At 45.6% G+C, this 17,837-nt stretch overlaps 1 protein-coding gene across 2 annotated transcripts in view; it reads left to right on the forward strand.

Moving 5' to 3' along the window:
• LOC112238394 (protein O-mannosyl-transferase TMTC2-like) overlaps positions 1-17,837 on the forward strand; it is a 98,770-nt gene that overhangs the window by 27,348 nt on the left and 53,585 nt on the right. For both annotated transcript variants that reach the window (XM_042318536.1, XM_042318537.1), the window contains exon 2: positions 13,884-14,505. In XM_042318536.1, the coding sequence (XP_042174470.1) occupies positions 13,884-14,505 (622 nt within the window). The remainder of the gene's footprint in view (positions 1-13,883; positions 14,506-17,837) is intronic.

Consider the following 17,837-nt stretch of genomic DNA (forward strand, 5'->3'; position numbering starts at 1 on the left):
AACCAATAATAAGAAGAGCCCAGCTGGGCTAATTAAAATACAGTAAATCAGCTTTGTAGAGGAACAACTACCAGTTTACCTTTCTCAGGCATACACTTTATTAAGACATTTTGGTTTAGGGGAAAGTGCAAATGATGTCATGAAGTCTAAGTGCCGTCACTGGTCTGAGTAACTTTCTCACCATCCAGAATATTTACAGATGCACTTTTTGACTGTTTATCAAGGTAACTATGTGAGTGTTTATCAAGGTAACTTTCCCACCGGTCTAAAAATACATACTAGTCTATGTAAGCAGAGGACAGCACTGGGCAGACAGACAGACAGACAGAGACAGACAGGATTTGCAGGATTCTATGCTATTAGAATGGAAACCACAGGCAGTCTCTCAGCGACCTCAGATAACCCTGCCTGTCTCCCCTCCCATCAACAGCACAGCATCCATCATTCAAACTAGTGGTGAGAGTCTCATACAGAGAGCTGCAGTGGTGGTGGTTAGGGTCCAACAGGCTTTTCATCAGACAGCTGCCATTTCTAACAGCGCACATGGAATGAGACAGTGCTATGGACTGACCATATACAGTTGAAGTCAGAAGTTTACATACACCGTAGCCAAATATATTTAAACTCACTTTTTACAGAATTCACAATTCCTGACATTTAATCCTTGTAAAAATTCCCTGTTTTAGGTCAACTAGGATTATCAGTTTCTTTTAAGAATGTGAAATATCAGAATAGTAGAGAGAATGATTTATTTCAGCGTTTATTTCTTTCATCACATTCCCAGTGGGTCAGAAGTTTACATACAATCAATTAATATTTGGTAGGATTGCCTTTACATTTTTTAACTTGGGTCAAACGTTTTGGGTAGCCTTCCACAAGCTTCCCGCAATAAGTTGGTCAGGTTTGTAGGCCTCCTTGCTCACACAGGCTTTTTCAGTTCTGCCCACACATTTTCTACGGGATTGAGGTCAGGGCTTTGTGATGACCACTCCAATACCTTGATTTTGTTGCCATTTTGCCACAACTTTGGAAATATGCTTGGGGTCATTGTCCATTTGGAAGACGCATTTGAGACCAAGCTTTAACTTCCTGACTGATATCTGAGATGTTGCTTCAATATATTCACCTAATTTTCCACCTCATGATGCCATCTATTTTGTGAAGTGCACCAGTCCCTCCTGCTTCCACCCCTGTGCTTCATGGTTGGGATGGTGTTCTTCGGCTTGCAAGTCTCCCCCTTTTTCCTCCAAACATAACGATGGTCAAAATAGCCAAACAGTTCTATTGTTTTTATATCAGACCAGAGGACATTTCTCCATGTGCAGTTGCAAACCGTAGTCTGGCTTTTTTATGGTGGTTTTGGAGCAGTGGCTTCTTCCTTGCTGAGCGACCTTTCAGGTTATGTAGATATAGGACTTGTTTTACTGTGGATATAAATACTATTGTACCTGTTTCCTCCAGCATCTTCACAAGGTCCTTTGCTGTTGTTCTGGGATTGATTTGCACTTTTCGCTCCAAAGTACGTGTCAGTGTTCTAGGTGAATGGATAAGGCGGAGTCAGGCGCAGGACACAGGTATGAGTAAAAATCTTAGCTTTACTCAATATCAACAATGTTCCAACAAGGATAAACATAAATATCCAGAGCACATAAATGAAACCACTTGACAGTGACAATCACGCACAAAACAAAATGGGAAGCCAGAGGGTTAAATAAGGAACACTGATTATGGAATGGAAACCAGGTGTGTACAATGAAGACAAAACGAAACGAAAATGAAACATGGATCGGTGGTGACTAGAAAGCCGGTGACGTCGACCGCCGAACGCCGCCCGAACAAGGAGAGGGACCAACTGCGGCGGAAGTCGTGACAGTACGTTCATCTCTAGGAGACAGAACGCGTCTCCTTCCTGAGGGGTATGACGGCTGGGTGGTCCCATGGTGTTTATAGCGGTATGACGGCTGGGTGGTCCCATGGTGTTTATACTTGCATACTATTGTTTGTACAGATGAACGTGGAACCTTCAAGCATTTGGAAATTGCTCCCAAGGATGAACCAGACTTGTGGAGGTCTACAATTTTGTTTCTGAGGTCTTGTCTGATTTCTTTTGATTTTCCCATGATGTCAAGCAAAGAGGCCCTGAATTTGAAGGTAGGCCTTGAATACCTGAAAATAAAAGAGAGCCGCACACTCTAGGAGCTCAGATGCAAAAATGTAATTACCAACGTTTCGACAGCCAAGCTGTCTTCATCAGGCCTTGAATACCACAGGTACACCTCCAATTGACTCAAATGATGTCAATTAGCCTATCAGAAGCTTCTAAAGCCATGACATAATTTTCTGGAATTTTCCAAGCTGTTTAAAGGCACAGTCAACTTAGTGTATGTAAACTTCTGACCCACTGGAATTGTGATACAGTGAATAATAAGTGAAATAATCTGTCTGTAAACAATTGTTGGGAAAATTATTTGTGTCATGCTCAAAGTAGAAGTCCTAACCTACTTAGGACCAAAACTATAGTTTGTTAACAAGAACTTTGCGGAGTTGTTGAAAAATGAGTTTTAATGACTCCAACCCAAGTGTATGTAAACTTCCGACTCCAACTGTATGATATCAACATTATAGTTTGAACCATGTTTTGAGGCTTTAGTGTTTGTTTATATTTACTTTAATTACAAACATTGGCGTAAAGCAAGCTTATATTTTGGGGTCTGATGGGCTATGACAGTTAAAAAGGCTCTTTAAAAGAACTTAAATGAAGCATTTGAAAAAATCAATGCGTACACCATTAATTTATTTGACCAAAAATGAATATGGCAACTGCAGATTGGACAATCGAATGAATCCAGGGTTTTATAGGGTGCGAAGTTCTGCTCCCTAGTCCTTCATCCCAGTGCTGTATTCCACTGTGTATTCTATCTGGTTTTGCCTTTAGAGAACACATCCCAGGGGCATTACTTTATTAGCTATTGATTTCCTGTCCCCTCTTCTTCGTGTGGCTGAGGACTCCTCAGGACTGTTTATAGACATCATCAGTCACCGAGCGGACAAGCGGGAGGGTCCCGGACCCCTTTTAGCTGAGGTGGCACGGAGGACATGGCATTAGCCTATCATCCGGTCCCGTTTGGTTGGATGCAGCTGGCTAACGTAGCTGATCAATCAGGCTCTGTGGTGAAGATAATGGCAGCGGGATTGATCTGCTGAAATATAGATGATGGACCCTCACTCTCACTGATTATCTTCACCAGATCATACCTCCTACCTAAAATGTAACACTGGGAAAGTCACAAAACAGCCACTCTACACTGCTTTTGTTAGGCCTGTAGCAAGGAAATGAGCTACTCATTACTTTAACATGACACTCCCACATGATAACTAAAATAAGTCTATTTTAGGACCATTTCAACACTCGACGTCTACAAGCATCTTGAGAGGTAGAAACATTTTGTTCATGTCCAATTGGCATTTGAAAAGTGAAAGAATATTCAAAGACTGTGTCCTAGTTTCATGCACTGTACTGTTTAATGGTCACGTACACCGGATAGCAGTATGGCGCCCCTGGAGCAAATTAGGGTTCAGTGCCTTGCTCAAGGGCACATCGACAGATTTCCACCTTGTCGGCACGGGCCCAACGCTCTAACTGCTAGGCTACCTGCCGCCCTGGCAGGTGCCCTGTGCAGAGTCCTTGGCCCTGGCTGTGCTGTGGCCTTGCTGCTAATCAGGAAACATGTTTTACGGGACATGAAAGGAGCCCCCTCTGACAAAGAGGAGACATCCACTTCCTGGCGCCTTCCTCCAGCAGTGCTTCTTTTGAAGCAAAAAGCCATCCGGAAATACATATTTTCCTCCGGATCGGTTGTTGGAGATGGCAGCTTTAAAGCCCCTGTAATGGGTTGTAGTAGTGGGGAGGGACGTGGACACAGAGGGATAATGAATGTTAATCACCACTGCATCCAGTACTAAGGTATTAGTGAAAACAGCTGGGCGGCAGTGATACTGATGAATAATGTGTTGTGGAGTCTTTTGATCATACACATGATTAACATTATTGATATCATGGCTCTGACGAAGATGTGAACGATCTGGAGGATGAGATACACACAGAGTTGGACACAGTGTCCTGTGACACAGGAGGAGTTGTGTGTGTGTGTGTGTTTGTGTGTCAGCTGAAGACAACTCAGAATTCAGAGTCAAGTCTTTTGACTCGTTAGTCCTCCAAAAGCTCTGACAAAGCAACAAACACAGAACATACCAAAGCTGCTCCCAACAACAGCTAACATAGTACATAACAACTCTGTTAGCAACAACCAACATGATATAACCCTCAGCCATCAACCTCCTCTCTCAGCAATCATCTTCCAGCAATCATCTTCCAGCAATCATCTTTCAGCAATCATCTTTCAGCAATCATCTTCCAGCAATCATCTTTCAGCAATCATCTTTCAGCAATCATCTTTCAGCAATCATCTTCCAGCAATCATCTTTCAGCAATCATCTTTCAGCAATCATCTTTCAGCAATCATCTTCCAGCAATCATCTTTCAGCAATCATCTTTCAGCAATCATCTTCCAGCAATCATCTTTCAGCAATCATCTTTCAGCAATCATCATTCAGCAATCATCTTTCAGCAATCATCTCTCAGCAATGAACTCCCACTGAGAACAACCAACACAGTATATAACCCATAGACATCAGCCTCCTCTCTCAGCAATGCTCTTTCTCTCAATTACGATCTTTTTGCAATTAATCTCTCTCCTGAACAGAACACTGGCTTTAATATAGCTTCAGAAGGAGTCTAATCGGATACAGATGTTACTTGACGAGGGGGCGGGGTAAGCTCCAATTAGCCATGGAGTCGACCAATCAGCTGCTTGGGGGATTTCAGGAAGCCATCCTGAAACACACACATAACAAACCACACACAGAAACTGGGGACGTAACATAGACTAATATAGGTTAGACTAATATAGGTTAGACTAATATAGGTTAGACTAATATAGGTTAGACTAATATAGATTAGACTAATATAGGTTAGACTAATATAGGTTAGACTAATGGTTTAAATATATAGACAATACTGTACATATCATTTGAATGACTGTTATTTCATTCCTGCAAGACTAGCTGAAATGTCAGCCTATAGCTAAAACACTGTCAAATGTGCAGTCCCCTGTCTTTCTCCCCACGCATCAACTACACTATGCTGTCTTTTGATTAGCATCCAAGAGCAGTTTATCATTTAACATTCCATCCTTTGAGAAGACAAACAACCATGTGTCGGAGTTGGCCGCCAACACACAAATTAATTTCACATTTCACACAAACCAGGAAACCAGAGAGAGAGGCTGGACTAATCTAATAATCTAAAAATAAACCCATCCTAGTGCTCTTGGCCCTCAGAAAGTGGCTGCGCCCCAAAGGGCACCCTATTCCCTATAATAATTCAAATATAATATTTTGACCAGGGCCAATAGGGCTCTGGTTAAAAGAAGTGAACTATATGTGAAATAGGGTGCCATTTGTGATGCATTAATAATTGTGTCAGTGTGCCTTTATGGATTTCTCTACTGAGTGTTTATACCAGTGTGGGTCAGACTGTGGGAAAATGTTATGGCATGACTGGAGAGGGTATTGTTCTGCCCGCGTCTTGTTGACGTGAGATGTTTAGACACACCCACGCCTTGCCACTTCCTGACTTGTGGGTTATTAGATATATAAACACCACCAGAGTTACAGTATGATGTATGATGTAAGGGGATGATGATAAGGAAAGGAAGACTGTGAGAGAGTACAGAAACATACAACATGGAGAAGAAGGGGAGGAGAGAGAGAGAGAGAGAGAGAGAGAGAGAGAGAGAGAGAGAGAGAGAGAGAGAGAGAGAGAGAGAGAGAGAGAGAGAGAGAGAGAGAGAGAGAAAGAGAGAGAGAGAGAGAGAGAGAGAGAGAGAGAGAGAGAGAGAGAGAGAGAAAAAAAAGAGAAAGAGAGAGGATTGCAACCTAGATAATACATTCAGGGAACCTAATATGCTAGCTGGAGAGTGACTATACTAATGTTGCTATGCTAATGGTGAAGATATGTGGGCTTTGTGTAAAGGGCTCTCAGTATTCTGCTGAGTGGCCAGCCAAAATAAATGTCTGAGAAGTAGGTGGTACTCTGTGGCAGCCCCATCAATCAAAGGCCTCCATCTGCCCTCTTCTCTCTGCTGTGTGTGTTTGTGTGTGTGTTTGCATGCGTATGTGTGCTTGCGTGTGTGTGTATGTTTTGCATGTGTGTGTGCGTGCGTGAGTTGATACCCCCCCTCACCCCCAGATATATGACGACTGTGTCGGACACATGCACACACCAAACCGCAGACCAGACAGCCAGTGAAGCAGTCTGGACCAGGGCTTTGCCAGAGAAGTCTTTTCCAGTAGGCTAGGCAACAATGGCCTCCCTCCCAACAGCCTCAGTCCAGTCTGTCTGTCAACCCGGGTGAAGAGACAACAGGGTTCTTCTTTAGCAAGCTGGGTCATTCACTTGGCTTAGCCTGTGCCTCTGTACTTACCATTAAGACTTAGTGCTCGTGTTTGGAATACCTATTCTGCTGCTTCAACTTTAAAATGCCACTGTGCCCGTGTTTTATGTGTGTGCCTATGCACAAGTCACAACTAGGAATAAGGAATGTCACACACACACACACACACACACATACATACAGATTTACCCCTGCCCCCCTCCCCCCCAACACACACACAAAATTCCGCCCACCACGCACACTATCACCACCCTACCCCAGTCGAGTCCAGAGAGCTTTAATCAGATTATAGGTTGACCTCTGCCCTCTGGGCAACATCCCTAAAACACTGAGGGTCTATAATCACTCTCTAATCCTGTTAGGATTGGTTTAACTCAGAGAGAGGTGATATGGCCCCTGCGACTTGAGTTTGGGCCAGTCCACCAAGGCAGAACCAAAGGAGAAATCCATCAGTTAACTCAAGTAACTTCAAAGATCTATTGAATTAAAAGGGCTTTTGTTATTGAGGCCGAAGCATGCGTGTAGAGCTGAATGACATTTTAACTGTAGTGGATGGACAGAACTCTTTATTCAATGGATTGAAGAGGTGCATCTCTGCCATGTGTTTTATTGGAGACTGGATAGATGGTTGTTGTGGGGGTGTAGAATAGATAGATGGTTGTTGTGGGGGTGTACAATAGATGGTTGTTGTGGGGGTGTACAATAGATAGATGGTTGTTGTGGGGGTGTAGAATAGATAGATGGTTGTTGTGGGGGTGTACAATAGATAGATGGTTGTTGTGGGGGTGTAGAATAGATAGATGGTTGTTGTGGGGGTGTAGAATAGATAGATGGTTGTTGTGGGGGTGTACAATAGATAGATGGTTGCTGTGGGAGTGTACAATAGATAGATGGTTGTGTACAATAGATAGATGGTTGTTGTGGGGGTGTAAAATAGATAAATGGTTGCTGTGGGAGTGTACAATAGATAGATGGTTGTTGTGGGGGTATAAAATAGAGAGATGGTTGTTGTGGGGGTGTACAATAGATAAATGGTTGCTGTGGGAGTGTACAATAGATAGATGGTTGTTGTGGGGGTGTAAAATAGAGAGATGGTTGTTGTGGGGGTGTAAAAGAGGTAGATGGTTGTTGTGGGGGTGTAGAATAGATAGATGGTTGTTGTGGGTTGTACAATAGATAGATGGTTCAGACAGGCTTTATCATCCGTTCAGTAGGGAGGCTGCTCATTTTAATGTGTAAAGCCATAGCTGTTTATTGCCCAATCCCTATATACACCGAGTATACAAAACATGATGAACACCAGCTTTTTCAATGACATAGACTGACCAGGTGAATCCAGGTGAAAGCTATGATCTCTTATTGATGTCACTTGTTAAATCCACTTCAATCAGTGTAGATGATGTGGAGGAGACAGGTTAAAGAAGGATTTTTAAGCCTGGAGACAATTGATTCATGGATTGTGAAGGTGTGCCATTCAGAGGGTGAAATATTTACGTGTCTTTGAACAGGGTATGGTAGTAGGTGCCAGGCGCACCGGTTTGTGTCAACAACTGCAACACGGCTGGGTTTTTTGTGTGTATCAAGAATGGTCCACCACCCAAAAGACATCCAGCCAACTTGACACAACTGTGGGAAGCATTGGAGTCAACATGGACCAGCATCCCTGTGGAACGCTTTCAGCACCTTGTAGAGTCCATGCCCCCATGAATTGAGTCTGTTCTGAGGGCAAAACGGGGAGGGGTGCAACTCAATATTAGGAAGGTGTTCTAATGTTTTGTCCACTCAGTGAACTCTCCCACTCAAGCACAAAGCCTGGGAAACAAATCAAATAGGGATGATAATGGTGTGGAGGTAGATTTTTATCAGCTGTTACATATGGAAGCTTCACTCATTAATGTGGGAAGCTCTTTATTACTTTACCAATACACACACACACACACACATGCACAAACACAGAGATGGGAGTTATTTCCCTTTGGCTCTGTGATTAGCATAGTGTGAATAGGCTGTCTGTCCATCTCAGCTCTATCTATGTGGTTAATTAGCTGGCCTTGTTCGCCATAAGGGGAGGGAAATCTAATAGAGTTGGCCAGATGGCGGTATTATAAAGCTTGATGTTGGGACTTTGTGGCCAGGCTGGAAATAATTTGACAGACAGCCAGCCAGCCAGCCAGCCAGCCAGCCAGCCAGCCAGCCAGCCAGCCAGCCAGCCAGACAGCCAGCCAGCCAGACAGCCAGCCAGCCAGACAGACAGACAGACAGACAGACAGACAGACAGACAGACAGACAGACAGACAGACAGACAGACAGACAGACAGACAGACAGACAGACAGACAGACAGACAGACAGACAGACAGACAGACAGACAGACAGACAGACAGAGAGCATAAGAAGGATCCTATAGCTGTTCAGCAAATCAGCAATCTGTTCGCTAGTTCACCACTCAACCTGTGTTGATTTACAGTTTGCTGGTCCAATCAGAGTGCCGCGTGTGAGTTTCACTAGCTAATCTGTTGCAGGTTTCTTTGCAAGCGAGATGCTGTGGCTACTGCCTCTGTGGCTACTGCCTCTGTGGCTACTGCCTCTGTGGCTACTGCCTCTGTGGCTACTGCCTCTGTGGCTACTGCCTCTGTGGCTACTGCCTCTGTGGCTACTGCCTCTGCCTCTAATCCACATAGACTCTGTGCCACAAAATGAGTGACAAAACATTACAAAACTTGGCCAGATCATTTCAAGTCTCAGTCTCAAGTCAAAGTCGAGTCCCGAGTCTTGAAGCTCCAAGTCTAAGTCAAGCCTGAAGTTATTTTATTTTCTATCAAGTCGAGTCTCAAGTCATCAAATTTGTGCCTGGTGTCAGACTCGAGTCCAAGTCATGTGACTCTATACCACAACTCTGTACACATTGGGATTCATCAGTGGTCCATGTGCAGGACAATACACTCTGTAGACATTCAGGCTGGCCGGAGGACCAAATATTTACAGAAGGCTGGAGTGGAGTGTTTAGCAACGAGATATTGATGAATGTCCCCTGTTTGTTTTATGGGGACATAAAGAGGAACGTACACTAAAGGCTAATCCATCCCCAGATCTAAACACAGCAGGTGTGTCGGGGTCACTGGGGTTGATGCGTGTACTTGTGTGTTTGTGTGCATTTGTGAGCACACTTTCATATGTGTGCATGTGAGGGTAACCATATATGTGTGTGTGTATGTGTGGGTGTGTTTACTAACTAGATAGCAGAGTGTCTCCCCTCTCTCCAGTCTGGCTGGGTCAGCATGTTTACCTCGGTCTGGAGTCTTAACTTAATCACTACAGCCTTACACCTCGATCACACCGACAGCAGCATGATATTTTTGTACAGCAGAAGTACATTCATTTCCAATGGAACGCTGCGTTTTCCTTGCAGCATTGTGTTACAGAGGCAGTTGCAGTGCGTTCTGTGTTCTGTGTGGTCTATACTTCTGATTGATCAAATGTGTGCATCAAACTGCATGCGTAGACTTGACATGGATAGTAGCAAAAGGTGAATGTTGACAGGTGTGGACCTGATCCTAGATCAGCACTCCTACTCTGAGATGCTTTGTGAATGTGGGTCCTTGTCTAATACACACTGCTGGCTCAGTCCACATCACAGCAATCAACACTGACACTAAATCCGAGCCTCTCTCAGTCTCACCACAGCTTTCTCCTTCAGTTCAGCAATCAAAACTTCCTCTAATTCATTCATAAGACAAATAATAGCAGATTTGCTGATGAGTGATGATGTTCATTAGTATGTTATGAATGGCTGGCTAAACTGGTGTGGATGTTTCATTAGTGTACTATAAATCAAATGTTAATTACTGTACTATACATCAAATGGTTCATTTCTCCCTCACCACTTTGTGTCTGTGCTGACCTCAGAGCTCAGTACAGCCTGTCGTCGCGTGAGGCAGAGAGGGAGAATTCCTCAGTTTCCCAGGATTGTTTTGTCAATGGGAAAAACAAGCGTCAGTTTCTCAGGCTCTGCACTGCTGAGAGACGGACGGGGCTGGGAGGGAGGAAGACGGAATACGGCCAATTCCTAAGTATTCCCTGCTCCACATCATCTTATCTCATCACTCAGTTTGTACAGGATTCATCTCGGATCATACTAGTGTATCTTTACTACCTGTTTTCCCACAGGTTAATTCATATTAATACTGTATTTGTTCTACCCTATATTTTTGTGCCAACGTTACTGTGTGTGTGTGTTTGGGTCTTGCATTAAGTAGTACACTAACAAGCTCCAGTGTAGCCACCCTTTAACCTCTCCTGAGTCTTGGCCCGTCTACGTCTCAATCCTCACCGGAGATAAATCATTAAAATATTTAAATCAGACCCCCTACTTCCCCCACTTCCGCTTTTCTCTCCCCATTTCTGCTGGCTGTAAGGGTCTGGACAGGAGCTATAGGGATCCGTCGCAAATGAGACCCTATTCCCTACATAGTGCACTACTTTTGAACAGAGACCCTGGTCATTAAGGATGCTGCCTAGATATTGAAGGAGGAGAGTGACAGTAGTGCTGACTGGCTGTGCTGATGGCTTCATTGTCCCTGTCTCTGAAGTGGGATAGAGTGGTCTCCCGGAGCGACTGACTTAGAGAGGGCTCTTTTGTATTCTACTGTCGTACGTGAGGAGGGGGGGGCACTCTCTTAGGCTGACGGGCACTCTCTCCCCTCAATTTAAAATAATAAAAGGGGTGTTCTTTTGAAAAAATGTATCCTTTTTTTATTGTGTTAATTTTATGGAAGTGAGGATACAGGAGCGATGGGTTGTGGGTAAGTACAGAGGAGAGGAGGAGAGAAGGGGGTAGCCTAGATGGTGAATGGGTGTGATTAACAAAGGTACACAGAGTTCCAACCGTCTAAAACATGATGTGTGTGCAGCTGGAGGAGAGAGGGAGAGAAAGGGAGAAAATACAGACTAACCCACTGCCATGGGGATGAACTACCACATCAGAGCTCTCTCTCTCTCTCTCTCTCTCTCTCTGTCTCTCTCTCTCTCTCTCTCTCTACTGTTACGTCTCTCTGGATCTCTCGCTCTAGACATTTCACTCTCTCTCCCATCACTCTCCTTTCTCCACATCTTATCATGTCACTTTCCCTCATTCTCTCTCATCTCGCTTTCTCCTGCTGTCTTTCCTGACCCCTCTCTCTCTATCTCTATCTCTCTCTCTCTCTCTCTCTCTCTCTCTCTCTCTCTCTCTCTCTCTCTATTTCTCTCTCTATTTCTCCCTCCCTATCTCTCTCTCTCTCTCTCTCTCTCTCTCTCTCTCTCTCTCTCTCTCTCTCTCTATTTCTCCCTCCCTATCTCTCTCTCTCTCCCTCTCTCTCTCTCTCTCTCTCTCTATTTCTCCCTCCCTATCTCTCTCTCTCTCCTCTCTCTCTCTCTCTCTCTCTATCTCTCTCTCTCTCTCTCTCTATCTCCTCCCTCTCCCTCTCTCTCTCTCTCTCCTCTCTCTCTCTCTCTCTCTCTCTTTCTCTCTCTCTCATTCTAATTCATCTAGTCCTTGTGCTGGCACCGAGTCCTAATCTCCTCACAAAGGAAGTCCTGAGCTGTGCCCGGTCCAATCTCTTTTACTCAAACACAATGTTTGACTGGCGCTTGAGAAAAACGGAGCCCCCCAAGTCAAACAAACCGTGAGACAGAGAGGGTCGCCACTGGATCAAAATGAACCCAACATAATAAGTACCCACATATAGGGACATGGTGTCACACACACACACACACACACACACACACACACACACACACACACACACACACACACACACACACACACACACACACACACACACACACACACACACACACACACACACACACACACACACACACACACACACACACACACACACACACACACACACCAAGTGATATATCAGGTTCAGACTCTGTTGTTCTGTGATAAGGGAACAGAGTATCTGGAACGTCAACACTAATTGCCACGTCTGTCATAGCAACTATGGTGAACAAGTGGTGGCCCTCTCCTCCATCACACTAATAGTCAGGACTCTACATATTAGACTACTGCAGTAAAGACCAGTGTCTTCTTAGGTTTATAGTGTCCCATTTTTAACATACGTCTTATCTAATCCCCAAAAACTGACTGTTAGTTTGTGTGTACTGACAGTATACATTATGCCTCATTTTTAATGCATTTAGCTTAGATGAAGCAATGTATACAAACACTTATTTTACTCTCCAAATAAGACATGTATTTCACATCAGACACCACCACTATCTAAGGCTATCACTGATAAAGCTAATGGTTGTGATCTGTGGTAGATAGACTGTGTTGATTGAGCTAGCTACAGTATGGTCTGTGGTAGATTGACTGTGTTGATTGAGCTAGCTGCAGTATGGTCTGTGGTAGATAGACTGTGTTGATTGAGCTAGCTACAGTATGGTCTGTGGTAGATAGACTGTGTTGATTGAGCTAGCTACAGTATGGTCTGTGGTAGATAGACTGTGTTGATTGAGCTAGCTGCAGTATGGTCTGTGGTAGATAGACTGTGTTGATTGAGCTAGCTACAGTATGGTCTGTGGTAGATAGACTGTGTTGATTGAGCTAGCTGCAGTATGGTCTGTGGTAGATAGACTGTGTTGATTGAGCTAGCTACAGTATGGTCTGTGGTAGATAAACTGTGTTGATTGAGCTAGCTACAGTATGGTCTGTGGTAGATAGACTGTGTTGATTGAGCTAGCTACAGTATGGTCTGTGGAAGATAGACTGTGTTGATTGAGCTAGCTACAGTATGGTCTGTGGTAGATAGACTGTGTTGATTGAGCTAGCTACAGTATGGTCTGTGGTAGATAGACTGTGTTGATTGAGCTAGCTACAGTATGGTCTGTGGTAGATAGACTGTGTTGATTGAGCTAGCTACAGTATGGTCTGTGGTAGATAGACTGTGTTGATTGAGCTAGCTGCAGAATATGGTTCATGTCCTGCAAGTCTTTGACTGACTCTTCCAGGAAGCTGTTGTGTTAGTGGTTAAAATCATTCATCATGTAGAGTTTGATGTCTCTGGGGTGAATCATCTCGTTTGTCACAGTCTGTTAGTGTACATGTGTTCGCCTTAATTATGTGTTAATTGTGAGATAGTGGAGAGGCCTCAGGGGCCAATAATCACCTGACAAAGTGTGTGTGTGTGTTCACACCATGCTCCATCCATCACAGTTATTATCACATCAAGGTTCATCTGCGCCATTCTCTCATGGTCGCTACATCAATGACTACCACTTTATCTCGCTCTCTGACTGAAAACCCCTGTTCATCTAAATGGTATCCAAACTGACACTGACCCTCCTCTTTCTCTCTCTTTCTCTCTCTCTCTCTCCGACAGCCGTGCGATCAAGACCAACCAGGACCTTCTCCCCGAGACCCCGTGGACCAACGTCCTGTATGATGACTTCTGGGGCACCCTGCTCACCCACAGCGGCAGCCACAAGTCTTTCCGACCCCTCTGCACCCTCTCTTTCCGCCTCAACCACGCCCTGGGCGGCCTGCGCCCCTGGGGCTACCACCTGGTCAACATGGGCCTCCACGGGGCTGTCACAGGCCTTTTCACTGCTCTCTGTCGCCCCCTCCTGGGGGGAGGTCCGTGGAGTCTTCTGGTGGGGCTCCTCTTCGCCTCCCACCCGGTGCACACGGAAGCCGTGGCGGGGGTGGTGGGGAGGGCCGACGTCGGTGCGGCACTGCTGTTCCTCTTGTCTCTTCTCTGTTACACAAGGCACTGCGGGCTCCGCTCGGCCTACACGGCCTCTTCTAGGGACTGTCAGACCAGGGGCTGTGGTAGACTCCGAGCCTGGACGTGGATGTGGCTGCTGGGGAGCCTGGTCTGCGCAGCGTCCAGCATGCTGTGGAAGGAGCAGGGAGTCACGGTGCTGGCCGTATCAGCAGCTTACGACCTCTTTGTGTTCCAGCGGCTCCGGTTCCGCCAGGCGGTGGTCGTGCTCCTGGGAAAGGTAAACAACATTGCCCTCTGTTTACAAAGTGTCACTCCTCTTTGTGTCTCTGCGTGTATCCAATTTCCTCTTCCCCCTACGGAGGGGAAACCTCAGCCGACCACAAATGGTTCCTGTGTGTGTATACAGTTCCGATTGTTTATGGGGAAGTCGTGTGTGTGTGTGTGTTTCATTAAGAGTGTAATTTGAAAGCATTTATCCTACCACTACCATGCACACAGCTGAGGAATGCAAAATAAGTGACTTTTTTCTTCCTCTAAATGGAAATCAAATATATACAGAGGAGGAAATGAGGGACAGAATCCAACAGTTTTGTCAGTTTCCACCGAGTCCTCCTCACTGAGGTAAACAGTTACACTGAAACATGCGTCTGGTTCAGAATCTTTCCCCGATGACGTCTGTCTGTGTAAGCTTGTGTGTGTGTGTGTGTGTGTGCGTGTGTGTGTGTGTTCCTGTGAGCTTTCTACGTGTGTGTGTGTGTATGTGTGTGTGTGTGTGTTCCTGTGAGCTGTGTGTGTGTGTGTGTGTGTGTGTGTGTGTGTGTGCGTGTGTGTGTGTGTGTGTGTGTGTGTGTGTGTGTGTGTGTGTGTGTGTGTGTGTCATGCAGTAGGGTTATTTTGAGGTGACAAAAGAAAGGTATGCTCTCGCACTGCAGAGACAATGATACACTTCCTTCTCCGCTACATAGTCTGCATAGTCAGTTTCAGGTACAGCGTCCATCCAATTAGACACATAGGGCATAGAAAGGTAATATATATGTTCTTAGTAGTACAAGTGGAGTTCTTTACCCTGCACAGAGAAACACACTCACACACAGACAGATACAGTGCCTTGCGAAAGTATTCGGCCCCCTTGAACTTTGCGACCTTCTGCCACATTTCAGGCTTCAAACATAAAGATAAAAACTGTATTTTTTGTGAAGAATCAACAACAAGTGGGACACAATCATGAAGTGGAACGACATTTATTGGATATTTCAAACTTTTTTAACAAATCAAAAACTGAAAAATTGGGCGTGCAAAATTATTCTGGGGTGCCATGTTTGAAGCCTGAAATGTGGCAAAAGGTTGCAAAGTTCAAGGGGGCCGAATACTTTCGCAAGGCACTGTACACAGATACACACACACAGACAGATACACACACACAGACAGATACACAGATACACACACACACACACACACAGATACACATACACAGACAGATACACAGATACACACACACAAACAGATACACATACACAGACAGATACACAGATACACACACGCATGCTCAGACGTTCACACAGACTGTTTTCCGTCATATATGGGGAGAGAGGGAGTTACCATCCTGTAGGCTATCTTCCACTGCACGCATAGTCACACACACACACACACACACACACACACACACACACACACACACACACACACACACACACACACACACACACACACACACACACACACACACACACATATATATACAGAGATACACACACACCGACAGATACACAGGCACACACACTCACACAGAGACACAGATACACAGACAGACACACATACACACGCTGCCTATTCTCTAGTGAGAAAACACCCATCTAGAGCTGCTACATACAGGATGAGGACAGGCAGGGTGCATGAAAGACACAGTGACATACTGTATCTCACACAGGCACTCCTGCTCTCAGATCTATATAGCAGCCCTTGTAAAAACATCATGATAGGAGAATAAAGATTCTCCTTGAGGTTTTACTGGGCAAGGACAGTCTGGTCCGTTTGTGTGTGTGTGTGTGTGTGAGCGAGAGAGAGAGAGAGAGTGTTACCTTGTAACTGTGTAAGTGTGCTTACACACCCTGTGCTCTGATGCAGCTTTGCTGTAGTCCTCTTTGGCAGCTTGCTATCCTAAAGCTGTTATTAGGGGATTTTAGTGAGAGGCCCAGAGGATCAGAGTGAGGGAGGGAGGCAGCGTGAAGTCTCTCTGCTCAGCAGGAATGATCTGGTTGTGCATTCACAGCCAGTGGACCCTAGCAGAGAAACAGATGTACTGTAGCATCTGTCCTCAATTAAGACTGATACGATGGCATCTATCTACAACCCTTAAGGTTTTAGAGGAGACACACACACAGACACACACATACATATATACACACACTCACACACATACACTCACACACAGTATCCTCCTCCCCCTCTGGCCACATTCCCTGTTAATCTATTCAATAGTGCAGCAGGTATTTTCAACAGACAGTACCCTCCTCCCCTTACCCTTATACACAATGGACCTGGCCAGTCTCCCAGATCCAGCCGACAGATCCTGGTGCCAACCCCACGCCTCCTATTTTGCCTCCTTCCAGCACATCTGGCACATTTATCACCCTCGCCTCCTTGCCTTGCTCTCCTCTTCCTCCTCTCCCTTGCCACCCCAGCCCTCCTCTCCCATGGCACCCCAGTCCTCCTCTACCATGGCACCCCAGTCCTCCTCTCCCATGGCACCCCAGTCCTCCTCTACCATGGCACCCCAGTCCTCCTCTACCATGGTACCCCAGTCCTCCTCTCCTATGGCACCCCAGTCCTCCTCTCCCATGGCACCCCAGTCCTCCTCTACCATGGCACCCCAGTGCTCCTCTCCCATGGCACCCCAGTCATCCTCTCCCATGGCACCCCAGCCCTCCTCTCCCATGGCACCCCAGTCCTCCTCTCCCATGGCACCCCAGTCCTCCTCTTCCATGGCACCCCAGCCCTCCTCTACCATGGCACCCCAGTCCTCCTCTCCCATGGCCCCCCAGCCCGCCTCCTAATCTCTCAGATGCCAGGGCTGCGACCACGAGGCTATCGCTTGCCGATTACGACCCCAGACACCTCAAAAACAAATGTGTGGGAACACAGAGAGAGAGAGAGGGAGAGAGAGAGAGGGGTATAGGAAGGAAACTATGCTCTCACTTCCCCTCTTTTATCTGTGTCTCTCCACTCATTCTCCCCCGCTGTGCCAGGAGAGCCCCTCACCTCTCTTTGTCTGCCCAGTCAGTGTGGTTTTACTGTGATGGCAGAATAACAATAATTCACTTCTGTTATTGCATCATATTGGGCAGTGAGACACTGCATTCCTATTCTATGTTAGCATTTGCTTAGCTATTTCTAAAGATTTCCTGACTATTTTAACTGATTGTGTTATTTACTCTGCAGTGAGATGAAAGGGAGGGGGAGGTAAAACCCACCCTTTCTTATTACCTGACTTATTAGTGACTCTCAGGAGTGAGGGTTGTGAACGATTCTGCCGGTGCTCCATTTCTCATCCTATTAGTTCTGTAATCAGACTGAAATGAAAGAGGTAGAGGGGCCTTGGGGATAGAGAGC

Source organism: Oncorhynchus tshawytscha, unplaced genomic scaffold, assembly GCF_018296145.1.
Source record: "Oncorhynchus tshawytscha isolate Ot180627B unplaced genomic scaffold, Otsh_v2.0 Un_contig_1741_pilon_pilon, whole genome shotgun sequence".
Taxonomy (NCBI): domain Eukaryota; kingdom Metazoa; phylum Chordata; class Actinopteri; order Salmoniformes; family Salmonidae; genus Oncorhynchus; species Oncorhynchus tshawytscha.